Source organism: Macaca thibetana, chromosome 10 (assembly GCF_024542745.1).
Source record: "Macaca thibetana thibetana isolate TM-01 chromosome 10, ASM2454274v1, whole genome shotgun sequence".
Classification (NCBI taxonomy): Eukaryota; Metazoa; Chordata; class Mammalia; order Primates; family Cercopithecidae; genus Macaca; species Macaca thibetana.
Window position 1 is genome coordinate 72,674,426 of NC_065587.1, and position 16,714 is coordinate 72,691,139.

The following is a 16,714-nucleotide window of genomic DNA, read 5'->3' on the forward strand; positions in this document are numbered from 1 at the left end:
TTTGATGAAAAATATGCAGAAAGAGCAAAGGACCAATAAATGATTTCAAATATTTAACAATAATATGATTATTTTTATTATTATTCAAATAACCTAACAAATTAACTTTCTTTGAAGAGACTGGCAATTTAGCTTCACCACAGTTAGGCTATATATGACACAGCTGTTGCAACGCACAGCTTTTCAAGTCCTTGCTTTAAATACCAATTAGAAAACCCAGAAAGGGAGAAGGAAAGGGTGACAAAAAATAAAAATTCTGAATATTTGTAGTCAGAGGCAATACAAGAAATAGAATTAAAAAGAATTCTTACAGGCTATGTATCTTAATGTATACAGCAGGATATACACACCCAAGTTTGTACTTAAGTTACAAAGCACCTATGACCCAACCATGCAACTGAATAGCTAAACAATCCCGAGAATTCGTATCTCTACATATGTGTTCTTCCCCTATTCCGTATGTCTTACCTTCTTAAATCCCTACCCCCATGAGATAATTGCTCCCTTTTTTTGTACCACTGGTAATAAAGAAATATTGGGAACATTTTCAGTGGGGAAATTAGTATATACTCATCTTGAGTAGAAAAACTAACATATCTGTTTCCTATTCATACAGCATGGCAGCAAGCAGCATCCCTACTGCTATGAAACTTTATAATGGTGTCATCACTATTAAAAGTATCAGTTATACTACTCTCGTAAAGCCTTCACACAATTGATTTTTATGTGACCTCATCCTGAAATATTCTATTACCCCAATCAAAATAAGCCTATTTTTTTCAACTACTGAAAATAAAAGTGTTTAAACATACCACAGCATACCACTGCTACTAGAAAATGGAACAAGATTTACTTATCATCAACTTACCTCATGTAAATTCAATTCTTTTACTTTCTCTTTTAATATAACCTGTAAGACAAAAAAGTATGTTCTTATGCCCATTTAAATCTGTAATTTTAAATAGTTTTCATATGCACACATATTTTTATTTTGTATATATGGCTCATTTCCCTCATACTCAATATTGGAGAGAATTTCTTTTACAGTTTGAGACAGATCATTTTAGCCCCATTTTTTTAACCTGAGCAATGATGCAATATTCTCCTAAAAAAGGAATTTTGGCCGAGCACAGTGGCTCACACCTGTAATCCTAGCACTTTGGGAGGCCGAGGCAGATAGATGGCCTGAGGTCAGGAGTTTGAGACCAGCCTGGTCAACATAGTGAAACCCTGTCTCTACTAAAAATACAAAAATTAGCTGGACGTGGTGGCGCCTGGCTGTAATCCCAGCTACTCGGCAGGCTAACGCAGGAGATTCACCTGAACCCGGGAGGCGGAAGTTGCAGTGAGCCAAGATTGCTCCATTGCACTTCAGCCTGGGCAACAAGAGTCAAACTCCGTCTCAAAAAAAAAAAAAAAAAAAAAAAAAAAAAAGTAAGTCAATCTTAATTTTGAAAGTTTTGACTCCATGGTGACCAGACAGTAGTTAAAATGAATGCCAAGTGATAAGAAGGAAGTTTGCTATTTAAGAAAAAACTCTGAGACTAAATATAGCTTATTAGAGTATATTTCATCTTAAAGTGAAGAAAATAGGCAAGTAAAATTTGAGGGGAAAACTTCTAAATGTTGGTGTCTTACATTCCTGAACTAAAAATGGATTTGAGGGTAAATCCTGTTTTCAGAAATCACACTAGAAGCTACTATCAGGTCTCATAGGGATATACTAAATTTCCTATCCAGTATATTTTAAAGATCAAATTTACTGTATGTCTTGTGACTTGACTAGTTTTATCAGTCAGTTTCACTTAAGTGACTGCAAAGGCCAATTTTACTTTCTAGTTAGCCTACATACAAATATCTTGTAAGTTGTCAAGATCATAATAGGTGGCCAGGCACAGTAGCTCACACCTGTAATCCCAGCACTTGGGGAGGATGAGGCGGGCGGATTGCTCGAGCCCAGGACTTTAAGACCAGTCTAGGCAACACAGCGAAACCCTGTCTCTACAAAAAATACAAAAATTAGCGAGGTGTGGTGGTGCACGCCTGTAATCCCTGCTACTTGGGAGGCTCACTTGAGCCCAGGAGGCAGAGGTTGCAGTGAGCTGAGATTACACCACTGCACTCCAGCCTGTGTGACAGAAGTGAGACCCTATCTCAAAACAAAACAAAACAAAACAGATTATGATAGAAGCCTGAGAAACATGGTGAGACCCCATCTCTACAAAAAGTACAAAAATTAGCCGGGGGTGGTGGTGTGCGCCTGTAGCCCCAACTATGCATGCCACCACACTCAGCTAAGGTGGGAGAATCACCTGAGCCCAGGGAGGTCAAGGCTGCAGTGGGCTGTGATCATGTCACTGCAGTCCAGTCTGGGTGACAGAGACCCTGTCTTAAAAAAAAGAAAAAAAAAAAAAAAAGATTATGATAGGACTGAGGCGAAAATATTCATTCATTTAGAAAACTAAAATACTCAACTCTGATTATGGATCCCACATGAGACCTATGAGAGTGTGGGGTTACCTAAGGACATCAGTATGTCCATCTAGGGAAGGTGCCAATGAGCTCAGATTTCAAAGATACAAGGACAAAAGATGAACAGAAAGATAAGCAGTCCTGGCTGGGCATGGTGGCTCACACCTGTAATCCCAGCACTTTGGGAGGCCAAGGCAGGCAGATCATGAGGTCAAGAGATCAAGACCATCCTGGCCAACATAGTGACATGGTGTCTCTACCAAAAATATAAAAATTAGCCGGGCGTGGTGGCAGGTGCCTGTCGTCCCAGCTACTTGGGAGGCTGAGGCAGGAGATCACTTGAACCCGGGAGGTGGGGGATGCATTGAGCTGGGATCTCGCCATTGCACTCCAGCCTGGCGACAGAGTGAGACTCCGTCTCAAAAACAAACAAAAACAAGACAGGCAGTTCTGAAGTGTTACAGTTCCATAACATCAGTGTCAGCAAGGTTAAAGACTCAAAGAAGGTGAAGCTCCCCTGTACCCAAGAAGAACGCTAAGAGTAACAAAAAATAAGATTTTCATGCTTAGAGCCCAAGGAAAGTCTAGGCCACCTGTTTGGTGTTAGTGGTAAAATATTAATGGAAGAAAAAAATAATTTTACTTGGCCTTGAAGAAAAGCTAAGTGTATTAACTTAAAGACAAAATCAGTGAAGGACTAGGTCATTAACAGCTATGATCCAAGTTTGCAGACTTCTAGTGGATAATATGAGTTAACATTTAAAGTACAAAAGGCAGTAGATGAGATCACTGTAACACAGCTGGTCACCTCCGAGGAACTATGTCTTCTAATAAAGAAGGAAGGAAAAATTTCACTTAATGGTATCTCAGAACTCCATTAAGTTGACAGTAACTTTAAGAATTACAAGCTATATAGCATTTCTCTTTAGCAAACTGTTGGCTCAAGTTTCCTGCTAAATTATATCATTTGAACTTTCCATAGCTTCAAGTAATGCTTATAAAATAAGAGAATACTTAAGAAAATGAAGTTGATATATTATACTGCAAATTGGCGGTGAGATGCTAAAATGAACACAAGTAAATTCAGTCCCAGTTTAAAGTATGAGTGGAAATCAGAGTTCTCAGTTTTTTTGGAGAAAAAAAACTCAAAGCCAAACTGAATTAAATTTCTCACCTGTTTGTAGGCATAAAATTCTTTGTGTGCTTGATGTCTTAGCCTAAAAGACAGAAATTAGCAATGCAATATTGAGATTTCAAACATAGTAACTTGAAGAAAAATAAAAAGCTGCTGGTTTTGGTATTAATTTATATCATTTATGGCTCAAATGATATAAATTAGAACCTTTACCCTGAAATGCACCCAAATGACGTATCTCTTAACATGTTACGTGAAAGTGACCAGGGAACCATGAAATGTTACCCAAACGTAAGATGACTCAATTCTTTTTATACTGACAGTCTACTTATTTCAATAATATTTATATTTTTTCTTAATTAGAAAAAATGTCAGTATAACATACATCCAATGAAGTATAAAAACCTTAAGTATACAGCTCAAAATCTTAAAAAATGTACATACCAGGATAACTATTGCTCATATCAAGACATGGTACATTTCCAGCACATCTGGGCCCTCTAAAATGACCCTTCCTAATCAATATCCATGCCCCAGAGGTAGCACTATCCTGATTTCTAATACTGTAGACTAATTATATCTGTTTTTGAACTTCATGTAAATGGATCATTTGGTATATACTCGTTTGTGTTTGGTTTCTTTCAGTCTACAATGCCTTGTGAGATTCTTCCATATGGTTGTAGTAATTGTCTTTCTGACTGACATACAGTATTCCATTGTATGAATATAGTATCATTTATTTATCCATTTTACTGCTGATGAATATTTAACTACTTCCTGTTTGAGGGTATTACTAATAAAGCTGATACACAAATTCTACATGTCTTTTAGTGGACATATACACTCATTTCTGTTAAGTATATACCCAGGAGTAGAACTGCTGGTTCAAAGTACCACACCAAGGCTGGGCACTGTGGCTCATGCCTGTAATCCTAGCACTTTGGGAGGCCGAGGCAGGCGGATGGCCTGAGGTCAGGAGTTCGAGACCAGACTGGCCAACATGGAGAAACCCCCAACTCTACTAAAAATACAAAAATTAGCCAGGCGTGGTGACATATGCCTGTAATCCCAGCTACTTGGGGGGCTGAGGCAGGAGAATCACTTGAACCCAGGACGTGAAGGTTGCAGTGAGCCGAGATCATGCCACTGCACTCCAGCCTGGGTGATACAGTGAGACTCTGTCTCAAAAAAAATCAAAGTACTCACCCCGGCTGGGCACAGTGGCTCCTGCCTATAATCACAGCACTTTGGGAGGTTGAGGCAGGAGGATCACTTGAGCCCAGGAATTCGAGACCAGCCTGGGCAACACAGCGAAACCTCACCTCTACAAAAAATACAATTATCTGGGCATGGTGGCGTGTGGCCTGTAGTCCCAGCTACTCAGGAGGCTGAGGCAGGAGGATTGCTTGAGCCTGGGAGGTGAAGGCTGCAGTGAGCTGGGACTGTGCCACCCCATTCCAGCCTGGGTGGACAGAGTGAGATCCTGTCTCAAAAAAAACAAAAAGAAAAAGAAAAAACAACCTCATAACAATTTTACTCCTATGGGTAGTTCACGAGAGTTCTAGGTGTTCACATCTTTGCAGGTTAAGTTTGAAAAATTTTAAATTTAAGTAAGTCTAATTTATCAACTTTTCCCAATTAGGTTAGTTCTTTTTGTGTCCCATTAAAGAAATCTTTGCCTATCCCAAGACTATGAAGATATTCTCCCATGTTGTGAAAACAATTTGTTGTTTTACCTATAGAATATAGGTCTATGATCCATCTGAAATTGGTCTTTATGTATGCTGTGAGGTAGGGGTCCAGATGCTTTTTATCCTCATGTAGATTTTCATTTGCCTCACCATCATTTATTGAAAAGATTCTCCCCTTTCCCCACTGCACTGCAGTGGCACATCTGTTGTAAATCAGATGTATCGAATATGTGAGTCTATTTCTAGAGCTGCTATTATTATGCTCCATTGGTCTATTTGCCTATCCTTGTATACTGACTGGGGTGAACGTGTCCCCCTCAGCTCCCAATTCATGTCAAACTGGAACCTCAGAATATAACCTTATTTGAAAATAGGGTATTTTCAGATTATTAGTTTGTTAAGATGAGGTCATACTGGATTAAGGTGAGCCCTAAATTCAATTTGACTGCTATCCTTAGAAGAAGAGGAGAGGATACGCAGAGACAGACGGAAAAGAAGGCCATGTGAAGACAGAGACAGAGACTGAAGTGAGGCAGCTACAAGCCAAGGAATGCCAAGGCTTTCTGGTACTCCCTGCAAGCTAGGAAAAGGCAAGAAAGACTCTCTCCTAGAGCCTCCAGAGGAAGCATGACTCTGCCAGCACTTTAAGTTTGAACTTTTCTAGCCTTCACGATTGTGAGAAATTACATTTCTGTTTTAAGTTGCCCAATTTGTGACACTTTGTTATATCAACACCAAGCAACCAATGTACCTTATGTCAATATCATGCTATTTTAAAAACTTTTATTTTGAAATAATTTTAGACGGAAAAGTTGCAAAAAATAGAATTCACATATACCTTTCTACCAGCTTTCACATTTATATAACCATAGTTGTATATACTATGTCCACATTTAATACAACCAGAGTACAATTGTCAAAACCATTAAATTAACATTGATATATTAGTATTGATGTAACGCTGATGTATTATGAACTAAACTACAGACCTTATTTGAATTTTACCAGTTTTTTCTCTCATGTCCTTTTCCTGTTCTATGATCCAATCCAGGATCCCACCTTGCATCTAGCTATGTCTCCTTAGCCACCTCTAATTTGTTTTTTTTGTTTTGGAGATAGTCTCACTCTGTCACCCAGGCTGGAGTGCAGTGGCATGATCTCAGCTCACTGCAAGCTCCGCCTCCTGGGTTCACAACAGTCTCCTGCCTCAGCCTCCTGAGTAGTTGGGACTACAGGTGCCCAGCAACACACCCGGCTAATTTTTTTTGTATTTTTAGTAGAGAGGGGGTTTCACCGTGTTAGCCAGGATGGTCTAGATCTCCTGACCTCGTGCTTCACCCGCCTCAGCCTCCCAAAATGCTGGGATTACAGGCGTGAGCCACCGTGCCTGGCCAGCCACCTCTAATTTGTTGAGAGTTCCTTAGTCTTTCCTTGTCTTTCAAGATTCTGACATATTAAGTATGATCACTTTTTCTTGGTGGAATTTGAAGATTTCAATTTAAGATTAAGACAGTGTCCACTGGGTTTCTCCACTGTAAAGTTGTTAATTTCTCCTCTGTAACTGATAAATATCTTGAGGGAGATATGCTGAAATTCTACACATCCTCTATTTTTTTCTCAAGCTTTTGCCCACCAATTTTAGCATGCACCTTGCTTGCAATAATTACTGTAGTGTTTGCCTAAATTCTAATGGTGGTTTTGTAGTTCTCTAATTCCTTGCACATTTGTTAACTGGAGTTCTTCTATAAGGAAGAGATGTGCTTCCTTATTTATTTGTGCAATTATTTATTTCTAGCAGTCTAGACTCATGGATATTGGTTTTAATCTATGGGAAGAGATGTGCTTCCTTGTTTATTTGTGCAATTATTTATTTCTATCAGTCTAGACTCATGGATATTGGTTTTAATCTATGGGAAGAGATGTGCTTTCCTCATTTATTTGTGCAATTATTTATTTCTATCAGTCTAGACTCATGGATATTGGTTTTAATCTATGGGTTACAGTTCAATATGATCACTACTTTTTGTTGCTCAAACTGATTGGCCTGAGTCCTTCAGGCTGATTCTTGTGTCCTTTCAACAAGCCCCCATCCTTTCCCATGTATTTCCTTATTTACTGGCACCAAAAGATGTTTCAGGCTCATTTTATATGTTCTGTGTTCCAGTCCCGGGGTTAGCCACTTCTTCCAAGGAACCCTAATTCCTTTTACTGGAGAAAAGTATTTAGAACTTCAGATATGGGTGCCTGGTAAATAGCACTTTCTCTTAATATTGTTGATTTAAAACAAGTTTTGGGGTCTGGTAGTAAAAGTCCTCAAGTTTTATTCTTTTTAATGACTGGCTTGGCTATTCTTGGTTCTCTGCATTTCCATATAGATTTCAATTGCCACCAGAAAGGAAAAAAAAAACCCTCTTGGGATTTTGGGTGAGAATGTATGAAATTTACAGATCAATTGAGGAAGAACCGACATTTTTGCAAGACTGAGTTTCTAACCTAAGAACATTATTTCTTTATTTACAGCTTTCAGGTCTCTCTCACACATTTCTCCTAGACATTTGGTAATTTTTGATGCTATTGTAAATAGTATTTTAAAAATCTTTTATTTTCTAATTATTTCTTGCTACTTATATGGAAAAAAGTAATTTTTGTATATTGATCCTGTATCTGGTGACTTGCTAATTCTAAATAGTTTTTCTGTAAAAACTTTTGGATTTTTTAATGTACATAATTATGTTGTCTGCATATAATCACAATTTAAATCCTGCCTTTATAATCTTTATATACTTCTTTTCTAAATACACTTTTCTTTTATTCTTTTTTTCCCTGTTTTTTTGCACTGACTAGCTAGACTCCAGTATGATGCTAAATAAAAGTGATAGTGAATGTCCCTACAAATACATCACTATTAAGTATGATGTTTTCTTTAGTTTTTTTTGTAGATACCCTTTCAAATTTTAGAAAGTTCTCTTGTAGTACTAGTTTATTTTACAAAAAAATCATGAATAGGTATTAAACTTTATCAATGCTTTATGATACTATACTATTAATGTGCTATATTGTATTGATTGATATTCAAATCATTCTTGGAACAAACTTCATTTGGTTGTAATATTCTACCTTTTTTGTAGATCCCTGGATTTGATTTATAATATTTTTCTGATGAAAAGATCGGTCTATAATTTCCTTTCTCATAATATCATTGTCAGGCTTTGAAATCAAAATTATGCTGGCCTCATGAAATGAGTTGAGAAGTATTTGTTCCACTTTTATTCTCCGGAAGTGTCATATAGTAGTGGTACTTTTTTCCTTAAATGTTTGGATCAGTTACTTGGCTTAAAATATCACTGTGGGAATGTTTTAAAAATACATTCAATTTCTTTTCTCTCTTTTTTTTTTTTTTTGAGACGGAGTCTTGCTCTGTCACCCAGGCTGGAGTGCAGTGGTGTGATCTTCGCTCACTGCAACCTCCACCTCCCGGGTTCAAGTGATTCTCCTGCCTCAGCCTCCTGAGTAGCTGGGGCTACAGGTATGCACCAACATGCCCAGCTAATTTTTGTATTTTTTAGTAGAGATGGGGTTTCCCCAAGTTGGCCAGGCTGGTCTCAAACTCCTGACCTCGTGATCTGCCTTGGCCTCTCAAAGTGCTGGGATTACATCATGAGCCACCGTACCTGGCCCAAAATACATTTTTTTTTTTTTGAGACAGAGTCTTGCTCTGTCGCCAGGCTGGAATGCCATGGCGTGATCTCAGCTCACCGCAGCCTCCACCTCCACCTCTTGGGTTCAAAGGATTTCCCTGCCTCAGCCTCCCAAGTAGCTGGAATTACAGGCACATGCCACCACGCCTGCCCGGCTAATTTTTGTGTTTTAGCAGGGATGGGGTTTCACCATGTTGTCCAAGATGGTCTCGATCTCCTGACCTCGTGATCTGCCTCATTTCTTATTATATATATAATTATTCATATTTTCAGTTTCTTGTATCTTTTTCTTTTTGAGACAGAGTCTTGCTTTGTCGTCCAGGCTGGAGTATAGTGGCACAATCTCGGTTCAATGCAACCTCCGCCTCCCGGGTTCAGACGATTCTCTTGTTTCAGCTTCCTGAGTAGCTGAGAATACAAGTGTGTGCCACCACATCCAGCTAATTTTTATATTTTTAGTAGAGATGGGGTTTCATCATGTTGGCCAGGCTGGTCTCGAACTCCTGACCTCAGGTGATCTGCCTGCCTTGGCCTCCCAAAGTGCTGGAATTACAGGCATGAGCCACCATGCCCAGCCCCAGTTTTTCCTTTTTAAAATTTTTATTCTTTGATTGTTATTCATATTACAACTAACCGCCTTAAAGTATACAATTCAGTGGTAAGTAGTGTACTCACAATGTTGTGCATCTACCAGCTATCTCTAGTTTGAAAACTTTTCATCACTCCAAAAACACCTAGTACCCATTCAGTGATCACTCCCCATTACCCCTTACTTCTATCCCCTGCAACCTCTAATCTGCTTTTTGACTCTATAGATTTGCCTATTATGGATATATTATATAAAAGGAACAATGCAATATACAGCCTTTTGTGTATGGCTTTTCACCTTAGCATGTTTTTGAAGTTCATCCTGGTTGTAGTATGTATCAGTACTTCACTCCTTTTTACGGCTGAATAATATTCCATTGTATGTACATACAATTATCCATTCATCTGTTGATGGACATTTGGGTTGTTTATAGCTTTTGGCTATTATGAAACATTTCTGTACACATTTCTGTGTGGACATATATTTTCATTTGTCTTGGGTGTATACCTAGGAATGAAAATCTGGGTCACATGGTTTAATATTTTGAAGAACCGGCCAGGTGCGGTGGCTCATGCCTGCAATCCCAGCACCTTGGGAGGCTGAGGCAGGTGGATCACAAGGTCAGGAGTTCAAGTCTGGCCAACATGGTGAAACCCCATCTCTACTAAAAATACAAAAAATTAGCTGGGTTTGGTGGTGGGAGCCTGTAATCCCAACTAAGTTGGGAGGCTGAGGCAGGAGAACTGCATAAACCCGGGAGGCAGAGGTTGCAGTGAGCTGAGATTGCGCCATTACACTCCAGCCTGGGCAACACTGCGAGACTCTGTTTCAAAAAAAAAAATAAAAGAAAAATTTTTTTTTAAGATCTACCAAATTCTTTTTCACAGCAGTTGCATCATTTTGCATTCCTACCAGCAATATATGCAGGTTCTTATTTCTCCACATTCTCATTAACACTTACTATTTTTCTGTTTTTGATTACAGCATCCTAGTAGGTGTGAAGTGGTATCTCATTGTGTTTTTAATTTGGAATTCCTTTTTTTTTTTTTTTTTTTGAGATGGAGTCTTGCTCTGTCGCCCAAGCTGGAGTGCAGTGGAGCGATCAAGGCTCACTGCAACCTCCACTTCCCAGGTTCACGCCATTCTCCTGCCTCAGCCTCCCGAGTAGCTGGCACTACAGGCGCCTGCCACCACGCCCGGCTAATTTTTTATATTTTTAGTAGAGACGGGGTTTTACCGTGTCAGCCAGGATGGTCTCGATCTCCTGACCTCATGATCCACCCGCCTCGGCCTCCCAAAGTGCTGGGATTACAGGCGTGAGCCACCGTGCCCGGCCTGGAATTCCTTAATGACCAATAATGTCAAACATCTTTTCGTGTGCTTTTTGGCCATCTGTGTATCTTCTTTGGAGAGCTGTCTAAATCTTTTGCCCATTTTTAAATTGGGTTGTCTTTTTGCTGTTAAATTGTAAGAGCTTTTAATATATTCTGGGTATTAAACCCTTATCAGATATGACTTGCAAATATTTTTCTCCCATTCTGTAGGTTGCCTTATCACTATCTTGATGTCCTTTGATGTACAAATGTTTCACATGTTAATATCCAGTTTCCCAGTACCAATGGTTGAAGAAACAATTCTTTCCCCATTGAATGATCTTGGCACCCTTGTTTGCATATTAATTTGGCATAGATGTTGGATTTATTTCTGGACTCTCAATTCTATTCTATTGGTTTATATGTCTATCTTTATACCAGTACCACAATTTTTTGATTACAGTAGCTTTTTGAAGTTCTGAAATCAGGAAGTGTGACTCCTTCTATTTTGTTTTTCTTCTTCAAAACTGCTTTGGCTATTTGGGGCCCCAGTTCCAAATGAATTTGAGGATTGCTTTTTCTATTTCTGTAAAAAAAGGCCATTGGAATTTTGATAGGGATTGCACTGAATCTATAGATTGCCTTGGAGAATATTGACACTAACTATATTATAAAGACTATATAAATCCATTAACATGGGGTGCCTTTACATTTATTTAGGTCTTCTTTAATTTCTTTCAGCAATGTTTTATAGTTTTCAGGGTATAAGTCTTTCACTTCCCTGGTTAACTTTATTCCTTAAAATTTTATTCTTTTGGATGCTATTGTAAATGGGATTGTTTCCTTTATTTCCTTTTCAGATTGTTCATTGTTGATGTACAGAAACACAACTGATTTTTGTGTGTTGATCTTGGACTCTGAAAGTTTGCTGAATTTATTTGCTCCAGTAGTGTGTGTGTGTGTGTATGTATCCTACGGGATTTTCTCTATATAGGATCGTATCATCTGCAAATGGAGATAGTTTTACTTCTTTCTAGTTAGATGCCTTCTACTTCTTCTTCTTGTCTAATTATTCTGGCTAGAACTTCCAGTACAATGCTGAACAGTAGTGATAAAGTGGGCATTCTTATTGTGTTCTGATCTTAGGGGAAAGCTTTCCATCTATTACCAGAAAGTACAATGTTAAGCTGTTTTGTTTTTTTTTTTTAAATATATGCCCTTTCTTGTGTCAGTTTTGATATACCTCTTTTGTTTTTTTTTTTTTTTTTTTTTTTTAAGGGATCTATGTAATTCACCCAAAACTTCAAGTTTATTGCCATAAATGCATAATATTCTTTGTGACCTTCTAATGTTTATAGGATTTGTAATAATATCCCTTTTTCATTAGTGATATTAGTAATTTATATTTTCTTTCCTCTTTTTCCTGATTAGTTTTTCTAGAGATTTATCAATTTTATTAATATTTCCAAAGAACCAGCTTTGGTTTCAATAATTTTTACTATTATACATTTATTTTCTATTTCATTGATATCATGCTTAGTTTTTTTACTTTCTTCCTTTTACTTTTTCTTGGGTTTAACTGGCCTTTTAGCTCCATGAAAATGCAGCTCATTGGTTTTTGTCTTTCTTGCCTAATATATGAATTTTTATGTAGTTCAAATAATCTATATCCTTACGGGGTTTTTGCTTGTTTTACATTTTATTTCTTTATGTGAAAACAGTAACATTTTCACGTAAAGAAACTATTTTCACCTAAAGAAATAATATGGACCAGACATGGTGGCTTATCCCTGTAATCCCAGCACTTTGGGAGGCTGAGGTGGGAGGATCACTCGAGCCCAAGAGCTCAAGACCAGCCTAAGGAACATAGTGGGACTCTGTCTCTACAAAAAATTTAAAAATTAACCGGGTTCGGTGGCTCATGCTTGTAATCCTAGCACTTTGGGAGGCCGAGGCTGGTGGATCATTTGAAGTCAGGAGTTCTAGACCAGCCTGGCCAACACGGTGAAACCCCATCTCTACTAAAAATATAAGAATTAGCCAAGCATGGTGGTACACGCTGTAATCCCAGCTACTTGGGAGACTGAGGCAGGAGAATTGCTTGAACCTGGGAGGCGGAGGTTGCAGTGAGCCAAGAATGTGCCACTGCACTCCAGCCTGGGTGACAGAGCGAGACTCTGTCTCAAAAAAAGAAAAAGAAAAAATTAGCCAGGCATGATGGTGTGTGCCTATAGTCTCAGCTACCTGAGAGGCTGAGGTAGGACTGCTTGAGGCTGGGAGGTTAAGGCTGCAGTAAGCTATGATCATGCCATTGTACTCCAGCCTGGGTGACAGGGTGAGACCCTGTCTCAAAAAAAATTAATAATAATAAAATAAATAATAAAAAAATAAATAAAATGAATTCCATTAGAAGTCATTAAAATTAGGCTTGATTCGTTAATTCATTTTGCTTATTTGAATATTTTAATTACATCTGCACGTTTTCCCAAAACTGAACTTGTTACTTCCAGCTACAACATGGATCAATTTGTGCTCACCTTTTTCTTCTATCTGTGGCTCAAAATTCATCCCTTCTAGAAAGTTTTCCCTTAAATTAACTTGATTCTATGAAGTTAATTTGATTCCTCCATTACTCTAACTCCCACTAAATATCAAATATTTTACACTGCACTATTTTATTTTGCATTGCTAAACAGATATCTAAAGAGTATTTAAGAAGGCATGATTAACAATGCTGAACAGTGCTAGAGAAATTATAAAACTGTGTAGCTTATGGCCACTGCAAATTTGTGGTCTCCAGTCTCAGCCTGATTCTCCACATTGCTCTCTAATCCTTCTATCTATTCATGCTCAGTATCCTAAGCTTTCATGCAGTGGTTCTTTCAAACCCTTGACACTCTCTTTAAGTGTTACCCTATCACTCCCTCCCCTATAATTTTCTTTTTTTTTTTGAGACGGAGTCTTGCTCTGTCACCCAGGTTGGTGTGCGGTGGCCCAGATCTCAGCTCACTGCAAGCTCCGCCTCCGGGTTCATGCCATTCTCCTGCCTCAGCCTCCCGAGTAGCTGGGACTACAGGTGCCCGCCACCACGCCCGGCTAATTTTTTGTATTTTTAGTAGAGACGGGGTTTCACCGTGTTCGCCAGGATGGTCTCAATCTCCTGACCTCGTGATCCACCCGCCTCGGCCTCCCAAAGTGCTGGGATTACAGGCGTGAGCCACTGCGTCCGGTCTATAATTTTCAACTGTCAATTTTTTAGTACACAGATAAATCAAGGGGGCTGTCATGTATGCAAGCTTTCTCACTCCCAGCTCCACATGGCTATGAGTGTTTTGTTTTCCATAGTTACCCTCATCTCCGTCTTAGGAAAAGGTGTTCTCCTAATTAGGAATAATATTGCTATCTCTCTTATGTGTGTGTCTTTTCACCTCTATGATTTATTCTTTCTCATAAATCTTCCACAATTGGCTCATTCTCCTTAATGTATGCATAAACATACCAAAATCTCTATCTTACAAAAAAACCCAGCACTAAAATACTTCCTTGATTCTACAGCAACTCCTTCTCCCCTCAACCTAATCTTTTCTCAGCCAAGGTTCTTCAAAGACAGCGTTATATTCCTTGTATCCACTTTCACCTACTAGCTAGGTCTTGCCCCATTATAGCCTCTACTATCCCTTACCCTATACTATGGAAATTTTTCTACCAAAGATTAAGGATGCAAACCTTATTGTCAAATGTAATACGAACTTTTCAATTCTTATCCTCTTCGTGAGCAGCTGACATAATTGACTCAATCCATTGAAACACTACTTGTGAGGCATCTTTCTCACAATATTCCCTGCCCCGGTTTTTTTTTTTTTTTTTTGGAGATGGAGTCTGCTCTGTTGCCCAGGCTGGAGTGCAGTGGCACAATCTCAGTTCAAGGCAACCTCCGCCTTCTGGGTTCAAGTGATTCTCCTGTCTCAGCCTCCTGAGTAGCTGGGATTACAGGCATGTGCCACCACGCCGGGCTAATTTTTATATTTTTAATAGAGACAGGGTTTCACCATGTTGGCCAGGCTGGTCTCAAACTCCTGACCTCAGGTGATCCACCCATCTTGGTCTCCCAAAGCGCTGGGATTATAGGCGTGAGCCACCATGCCCGGCCTCGATTTTCCTCTTATCTCCTGCTAGTCCTTCTCAGTCTCTTTTAAGGGCTCCTCTTAAATATCAATGTTTCCTTAGGATTCTGCCCTGGGCCCATTTTATTTTACTATACACATTCTCTCTAGGCAACACTCCTGGCTTCAGCTTCTACCTATTAATTACATGACCTCCTTTTTCCAGATCAGACTTCTCACAAGCTTTAGAGCTATACATCCAACTAAGTATTAAACATCTTGACAGTTACTCAGGGAACTCAGACCCCCATCTCTGAAATGGAATCTATCATCCTTTCACTGAAAACGTGCCATTTCATTTTCTATCTCTCTGAAGGGATTGCTATCTACCCAGCTGCCTAAGCCAGAAGTCCAAGATTCTAAACTTATCCCCTTTTCTGTCCTTAATGTTCAGTCATTAATTTCTGTTTATTTTCACCTCCCAAGTATTTCTTACAACCACAACATCTTTTCTAGAACTACTGTCATTATCTTGGTTCAAGACCTCATAATAAATGTAGCCCCAAAATTTCCCTGTATTCTTCAAAATTTATTTTTGATTATTATTAAAACATAATACATAATAATTGTACATATTTATGGGGTACATGTAATATTTTGATACAAGCATAATGTATAATGATCAAATCAGGGTAACTGGGATATGCATCACCCCTCTCTATTTTGTTTTTAATTTTATCCAAGTTACATATGTTGTCATATGTGGTTCTACAGGGTTAACAACAAAAAAATCAGCAGTCATCTGCCCTCTTCCCAAGAGATAACCCATTTTTTCCCCCTTTAGCTCACTATTTTGATCCTGACTTCCAAGTTTCTAAGTAACTTGCTTGTGTTGGTACTTCTTGATTTTTTAGTCTTAGGCATATCTAATGACTTCCTACTAGGGAACCATTCATTCATTTACCCAACAAATACTTATCAAGTGCTTAATATTGTGCCAGGTACAATTCTGGGTGTTTGAGATAAAACAAACAGAATAACCATCAGGGAAAAAAATGAACAAACATAAATTAGAATATAATTCATTATAAAATAGGATCTTTCTTTGCAAGGTAAGATGCCCTTCTTTTGTGTTCCAGCAGTGCCCTGTTCACAGCCCTATCATAGTCAGCACATTCTCTACTACAATCCTGTGTATGACTGTGGTTGGTGGTGACCGTCTTGTTTAGACCTAAGTTATATTCTTCCTATGGTTCTGATGAGTCCAGTGGTGGTGACTGGAAGGAGCTCTCTGCAGAACAGAAGAACCTCCTGGGAAGGTGCTGGAGAGCTTAGGTTATCATAAAAAACGAGCTAGGGTAGTTCTGGAGGAGCTGACTCCACGGATCTCTAGATTAACTGCAAAGACTTGTTAAATCCCAGTTTACTATTTGAAACATTAAAGGTAACAAATTAGGATCATCATAAAGGAAAGCTCCTTACGTCATGATTAAATTTTTAAAATTGGCTGGGCGCAGTGGCTCATGTCTGTAATCCCAGCACTCTGGGAGGCTGAGGTGGGTGGATCACAAGGTCAAGAGATCTAGAATATCCTGGCCAACATAGTGAAACCCTGTCTTGACTAAAAATACAAAATTTAGCTGGGCATGGTGGCGGGCACCTGTAGTCCCAGCTACTCGGGAGGCTGAGGCAGGAAAATGGCGTGAACCCAGG

At 38.8% G+C, this 16,714-nt stretch overlaps 1 protein-coding gene across 3 annotated transcripts in view; it reads right to left on the minus strand.

The window, feature by feature from the left end:
* RNF24 (ring finger protein 24) overlaps window positions 1-16,714 on the minus strand; it is a 93,025-nt gene that overhangs the window by 17,336 nt on the left and 58,975 nt on the right. For all 3 annotated transcript variants that reach the window (XM_050745263.1, XM_050745262.1, XM_050745264.1), the window contains 2 exons: window positions 3,647-3,689; window positions 869-910 (listed from right to left, as the gene is read on the minus strand). In XM_050745263.1, coding sequence (XP_050601220.1) covers window positions 869-910; window positions 3,647-3,689 — 85 coding nt within the window. The remainder of the gene's footprint in view (window positions 1-868; window positions 911-3,646; window positions 3,690-16,714) is intronic.